This window comes from Apium graveolens, chromosome 6 (assembly GCF_009905375.1).
Source record: "Apium graveolens cultivar Ventura chromosome 6, ASM990537v1, whole genome shotgun sequence".
Lineage (NCBI taxonomy): Eukaryota > Viridiplantae > Streptophyta > Magnoliopsida > Apiales > Apiaceae > Apium > Apium graveolens.
In genome coordinates, this window is record NC_133652.1 from 299,226,317 (window position 1) to 299,234,278 (window position 7,962).

The window sequence follows — 7,962 nt, forward strand, 5'->3', positions numbered from 1 at the left end:
ATATTTTATCACAAATTAAATCTACATCTTTTATTCAATCATGTTATATAAATTAAGTCATAAAAATATATTATTTTTAAAACAAATTGACTGAAAATAACTTTATAATTATCATATGAAATGACCGTGGACAATAGTATTCAGAAAGATAAAATCTATCGAGTGAAAAAGAACGCAGCCCCTCTCTCCCCTCCCAAGAAACCCTAGAAGTTCTAGTCTTGGTTGATATGCAAGAGTTTATATATTGTTTTGGATTGTTTGAAATTGTAATCATGGTCATCAATTGTTCAAATACATTTTCACTTCAAAAAGATTATACATGTTAGCTATATTTTTCCGAGATGTATCACAATTAAATATATTCTCATCAATCCTAGTTTGTAAAAAAAAATTATGATTTATTTTTTAGGATGTATTTATTCAATTTATTTTTGTAGATGCAGCACTTTCGATAAATGAATTAATTATCTTTCAAACAAAATTGATTAGAATAAAAAAAATACGAAATGTGTAAAAAAATGGACAGGAGGAAATATACTCTTTTAAATATTTGGTGATATTTAGTCAAAAATTCATTATGTTTATAAAATATGATGTGTATTAAGATAATTTGTTTCAAAATATAATAGATTCTTGGTAGAACTTTTTTTCTTCCATTTCTTTTTTTTTTTTTTTTTGACAAAATGCTTTTTATAAATTGCATCAACCAAAATTACAACTTAATTTCAATAGGAACAAAACTCCCATCGAAAAAAACACAGTCAGGATTAAACAAATAAACGAGCTAAGCAAATAGTCGCTTATATTTTCAGACTGTTTAACATAATGAATCTCACGATTCTTTGAATGAAAAAAGATTAAAATGGCTTCCTGATCGATCATACATGCATCAATTCTGGAACTAGTAATATCACAAATGACCTTCACATACGCACCACCTGTAGCCCAATGTTTAGAAGCACCCAAGCTATCTACATGCCAAAAACCAGCTATAGACAAGCCGAGAGTGAAAGATCTCAAAAGATGAACACATTTTAGTTGTGAAAAGTAAGCTCTTGTAATAATCGGCACCAGCCCAAATTTAATGCACGGAAAACAGATCTCCCACAAAATCACATAAATCATTTTCAAAGTAGCCAGATTAACCCAAGCATGACTAAGCAAAAACATAACAAACACTCCAAAAGGAGAGACAGATACACACTCCAAGAGGAGAGACACACAAATACCAAAAAAAAAAATTGGGTTTTATTGAAAAGAAATAAACGAGAATAAAAACTGAAGGGATTGGGGCTTTCCACTGGAGAAAACCAGTAGAAGCCCCTCTATTTACTTGAAAATTGACAAAACCCTAGGAGAAGGGATAGAGGAGGGAGGCGGCTTTAGAATACTATGTGGGGCATTTTTTTTTCTTCCATTTCTTAATTGTCAAGAATCTAGCTAAAATATACATATATGCACGCGCCTGCACACACACATATATATATAATCAAGTTCCATGAAAACAATCTTTTAGTCTAGTTATGTTCTGCAAGTAAAATCTTGCATAAAAATATTGTAAAACATATTATTTTGTAAATCATATTATGCAAATATCATTATTTTATTCAAAATCTTGAATATTATATATGTAGTGCATGTAAAACATTACAAATTGTTTAATTATACGAAACATGTTTAGTTTGCAAAACATTTGTTAAGTTTGCAAAACATAAACATTCCCTCATTACTGATATTCGTAGAACATATTTCACGAAATAATATATTTTATAATATTTTGATGGCTGAACATAGACGGTCTCCGATAAAATAGAATTTTACTCATATATATATATATGACAATAAGTCTCCGATCATGATTAATATTTCAAAATCAAATAACATTTCTTTACACTTCACTTGTTTGAAGTTTTCTCAATCTTTTATATTTGAGTAATTTTTAAAAGTAATAAAATTTGCTTTTATTAACTATTTTACACTCACTTTATATATAAATATATATTTTTCTATATATATATAATACGTCTACTATTTTACTCAATTTTTTTATTTTCTTTATTAATTGACATTTTGTTAAGTTCTTTCAAAACCCAATGTAAATAATTGGGAGGACGGAGGGAATCCTTGGGAGAATGATTTTAGTGATTTAGTAAAGATAATTTTATAACTAAAACTGTTTGCAATTAAGAATACAAAGTGAGAGGTTACCCTGACCTAATCAAGAAGGTTTTGTATCAGTAGGCAAATATGTCTAATATAAAACGAAGGTTTATGAAAAAATTGTCTAACAATAAGTTGTTGGGTAGCCTAATTATTTTTTCCCTATCAGCTGTGACTAAAAAATATATATTACATAGAAGGGCAACTGGTCATGACAACACTCTATATTTTCATCTCCTCCCTCTCCAAGGATCTCTATATATATGACCATTATTTTCACCATTCTCCCTACAATCTCTTTCTCTCTGGCCCCCTCTTATCTCTCTGTATATAGAAAGAACCCTTGGCACCATTTGCATAACATGGAATCACCATTACAAATTATAGACCAAATTAACATCATTTCTTCAGTCCAAAAACTTGTTACATGTGGTAACAAGGTCACTACCATTCCCTCTCACTATGCTTATTTCAAAAACCCTAGTGATTCTACTGCATTACCCGGTGATGGCATCCCCATTATCGATTACTCCCTTCTTATCTCCGCGGACCATAATCAGCAAACTAAAACTGTCAGTGAGCTGGGAAAAGCCTGTCGAGATTGGGGTTTTTTCATGGTATGCACCAGTAATTTTTTTTTTCTTGCATCAGATGCATGGCTCATATATATAGTTGATAAAATTATTTCACTGTTGTTATTATTAATTTTATAGGATTTTTTTGACTTTCTAATATTTAGAATTATTGTTGATTAATTGAAAGGTGAAAAACCATGGCATATCGGAGAAACTATATGAAGCCGTGTTTGAGAAATGTGAAGAGTTTAATTCAATGTCAGATGATGAAAAACAAGAGTTTAAAATGAAAAAGGATGTCATGGACAGGATTAAGTTTGGCAGTAGCAATAATTTATCCTCAACTCAAGTAAGGTTCTGGAGGGATTATTTAAAACTCTTCATACACCCTGATTTCAACTCTCCTCATAAACCTGCAGGTTTTAGGTATTAATGTTCATTCTTCGATATCCTAAATTATTTTTAATTAAGTACCACTCCAAGGAGCTCTAAAATATTGGATAGTAACATCACTTATATGATGTAAATGACAGTGAGACATTGCTGGAAGTTAGTAGGAAACAAAGAGAAGTAATGAAGAACTTGCTAAGAGGAGTTTCAAAGAGCTTAAACGTTGAAGAATCGTATTTATACAACATGGCAGAAATGGATAGGGGGATGGACTTCTTTGCGGCAAACATATACCCACCATGTCCACAGCCTGAACTTGCTGTAGGTTTATCTCCGCATACTGATTTCGGACTCTTGATTATGCTTGCTTCAAATGGAGTTGGTGGCCTGCAGATACAACGAAATGGGACGTGGTATAGTGTTGATGTTCGTCCAAACCACTTGATGGTTAACCTTGGAGATCATATGGAGGTACGTTTGAGTAGATACTATATTGTTTCAATAGTACCCTGTGTTAGATAAGATTTTCTTGTGTGTATAGCCTTAATTATGTAATGTTTCCATCAGCATTATTTTAGCCCGGGGACATTACAAATCCTGGCTCTGCAACTGGTGCAACCTTGATTCTAACATATTGTCTGCATTTCATATTGTTGTTAATAGATATTGACAAACGGAAAGTACAAGAGCGCTGTACACAGGGCAATGGTGAATAGTAAGACTACAAGAATATCAGCAGTCACTGTATATGGACCAGAGGTGAATAAATTTGTGGTTCCTGCACCAGAGTTTGTCGACGATGATAGTCCACCTGCTTATCGGGGAATGACATACAGAGATTATTTCATTGCTGATCAAACAAGCACCACAAAGGGAGTAACAAGTTTGGATTTGGTTAGGATCTGAAGCTTTGGTAATTTGTTTCTTTGTTATTGAAAACAGTCAGGTCTCAATATCATGTATTAAATATATAATAAGAATCAGGCAATAGTGTTTTGTCCTGAAAATAGCGACGGGTATGTCTTAGTGTTTATTTGGTATCATTATTTATGAAATCAAGTTGTCATGTGCTCTATATATACTTTGTCTGCATGGTATATGAAGAATCAGAACTATATATTTAAACTCTTTAACACACAAAATAGATATAACTGAAGAACTCAATGTGATACACCGCTTCTTATTCACAACTAAAGATTACAAGGAGTACTTGAACAGAAACAAGAGTTACTGGTTCCTACAAAATAGCAACTACATTCCTACTCCTGATCTACTACTCCACGACCCTATAAAACAGGAAACAAACACCTGACTAGGCCTTAGCGGTAGACTCGGCTTAACAGCTGATTTATTTAAATACAAACTTCAAAATATAAAAACCAAATTTAAATTAAAACCAACAAAATACCCCCTTAATCTAAATTTAGTTTCTGCAAGTTCTTCATTCCAAGCAGTGCCCGTAGTCTCTCGAGCTTGACAGTGGCCATAGCTTTAGTCTGCACGCTGATCTCCGGTTCCAATATGCTCAACCTTTATCTCGCGCCGCTCAACACATTCACGGATAAAATGGTATCGTATATCAATGTGTTTACTTCTCCCGTGGAACACAGGATTCTTAGCTAAATCGATCGCTTGCTTGTTGTCTATATATAAGACTACAGGAGCTACCTTCTCCTCTGTAATATTTCCCAACAAATTTCGTAGCCATATACCTTGACAAGCAGCCGCCGTAGCTGCCATAAATTCTGCTTCACATGATGATAGAGCTACGCAGCGCTGTTTCTGAGACACCCATATAATCAAACTTGTTAGTGTAGGTGGCCTAAAGGTAATACATTATTCTTTTAAATCTTTATGTCAGTTGATCATTCAATAAATGTATCTTAATTACTGCGATATTTTGTTAGCATAATAAATATCCTTAGAATCATGATACACATTGTATAGTTTAAGTACATGACTTGAACTTGAGATTATATAATATATCATATTCTTAAAGATCCCTAGTCGAGTATTATTATAGGACAATAATATTACATAGATAGACCAGTATGTTGTTTGACAAGATAACCACATCTCATTGGTTATAAGTATGGGGATACTAAAGTCAATACATAGGTACATGTGAGAGTACATGGTACTGGACAGACCTACAGTGAGATTCTTCATGTTTAATAAAGTCATAAGAAAGACTCACAGTGATAATGGTGTAACGATCCTTTGACTTGAAATCATTATATTTCTAGACGAGGATTTATATACTTTGACTACATTAAAAGTTACTGTTGATCGGGTGATGATAAAAGTGGACATCGGGTATATTATGAGTCGTATGAGAAATATGAATGATAGATAAATGATTTAACCCTCCTATAATTAGGAGAGATATTATTGGCCTCTTGATTGAGTGAGATCATAAAAAACATGGTCATGCTCAAATAATGATTTGTCTTGATAGTCTACTCATGGATCAAGTAAACCCGGATTAAATGTTGAAGAGGATGACTAAATACATGCCTCGAGTTTAATCTATAATATGTATGATTTTATCTAATGATAAAGGGATTATATTACACGAAAAACATTAATCACGAAAGGTTTTATCTAATCACGATTTAATTATTAATTGGGTAACAATGATGTATTACTAGATACCGCTCATTATTTATAATTTTATTAGAGAATAAAATTATTGCCAATTAAATAATAGCCTATAGGGTCGCACAAATAGAGCACTTAATGCAATAGTTAATTTAAATTATGGATTTAAATTAATTGATGATTATTTGAATTTTATTATAATTAAGTAAGACTTAATTGAAATAATATAAATTCGAATTAAAGGAAATATTTTTGCCCATAATAATTAAGTATGACTTAGTTATTAATTAAATAATAGAAATTCGTTTTTATTATTTAATCATATACCTACTAGGGTTGGGTTTTGCTGTTATGGGCCTTTTAATCAGCCATTATAAATATATAATGATAGGTTAAAGGGGTTAGTACGTTTTGGAGAAAACCCTAGCAGCAAAGAGAGGCAGAGGCAATTCGGATCGTCAAGAAGGAGGCTAGTACATCCATTCCGTAGTCAAGTTCGTGAGACGTTCTTGGAGGTGCTCGTGTGGATACCATAGGGGTGTTTCTCCGAGAGGTAGACACAAAGCGTGATAGTTAGGATCTCAGTTGAGTTCGTGAAAGTCAAGCTCTTGAAAGGTATGATTGGTTAACTCCATAATCTGCCCACAATTATACATGGATCATGTTTTGGGTTTCGAAATTTTTGTTTTATTTACGTTTATCCGCTGCGTTTTATGCATCGGAACCCAACAATGATATCAGAGCTACGTGTATAAGGGGCTGATTTGGTTACGTGTTTACTGTATTTTTACAAGTATGCATGTGTGATGAGTCTGCCATGATAACAGTTATGTTATATGAGTCTGCCATGATAACAGTTATGTTATATGAATGATATGATGATACTAGTATGTTTGAGATCTGCCATAACTCATATGTATGCGATCTCTTATAATATGTATACTGATACATGTTTTTGGTAACTGGGATATAAGTCGTGTGTATACTGATACATGCTTCTGGAATAGTATTCGTGAAAGGTCGATCCGCGGTTTAGGGTTTTGTTTTAATTTGTGCTTATGACATATGCTTTACTTATTTATTATTCTTGATTGGATCATGAAAAGTAATAAATTGTATATCTTCTTTATATGATATATCATGTTCTTTAATGGTTACTTGAGCATGGTGCATAGTTATAGCCTTAAGACCTTAGTTGTAATGGTTTATTCTTTTGGTTTGTAATAAATACGACTTGCATGTCATTTTCTATTTGTAGTTGTTTTATCTCGAATGTAACTCGAGTTCTTTTGTAAGTTCATTAGTATAATTCTTAATGTAACATCCAAGAAGGACAAGGAACAAGGAGGCACCCTATGGAGGCCAAGGAGACAATGGAAGCAATAGAGAAGACATATGTAATAGTTATTTTTTACACCATAGATTGACCTTGATCTTTTCATTAGCCTGAAAAGATCACATAGGATTGGGCCATAACTATTGCACGTTTACTTTATCATATGATGTATAAATAGTATGTGTAGAGTAGAAAATGCATGTTTTAATTACATTAATGATGCATATATTTATTAGATACATAACCCATGCCATGCCTTTAAACAAGATAAAATCTGTAACGACTCAAGATTTAAAATTAACAAACGATCATGAGATTCTCGTGTTTATGAAACACGAAATGAAATACGAATCTTCTTTATTTCTGACATGGGTGATTTTGTTAAGAACGGGTTCATAGAACTTGTAAGGTTGTGGGTTTTAACGAGACTGATGTGACTCCTCCACTACCTGGAAATCAAACCATTGACGAGTATTGATTTGAAGTATTTTATTCATGGAAAAATTGAGAATCTCTTTATGATGGGATCATGATCGTTCTAAATTAAAAATCCCTAAGTAAAATTAAGTTTTAATCAGATGCTTTCCAATTAATGAACACTCATTGAATCCTAGATCGATAAGGGGAAGGGCTGTTAGTGGCAGGGGACTCCTACCTATCATGGTGAAATGCGACGGATATAAACAGTTATATATAGTTAGGATCTCAGTTGAGTTCGTGAAAGTCAAGCTCTTGAAAGGTATGATTGGTTAACTCCATAATCTGCCCACAATTATACATGGATCATGTTTTGGGTTTCGAAATTTTTGTTTTATTTACGTTTATCCGCTGCGTTTTATGCATCGGAACCCAACAATGATATCAGAGCTACGTGTATAAGGGGCTGATTTGGTTACGTGT

General features: G+C 32.7%; 1 protein-coding gene across 1 annotated transcript; it reads left to right on the forward strand.

Annotated features, from left to right (window-relative positions):
- Positions 1 to 2,522: 2,522 nt before the first annotated feature.
- On the forward strand, positions 2,523 to 4,031 carry LOC141666287 (2-oxoglutarate-dependent dioxygenase 19-like). Its single transcript, XM_074472278.1, has 4 exons — positions 2,523 to 2,777; positions 2,923 to 3,161; positions 3,269 to 3,596; positions 3,789 to 4,031. The coding sequence occupies exons 1-4, from the start codon at positions 2,523 to 2,525 to the stop codon at positions 4,029 to 4,031; spliced, it is 1,065 nt and encodes a 354-aa protein (XP_074328379.1).
- The last annotated feature ends 3,931 nt before the right edge of the window (positions 4,032 to 7,962 follow it).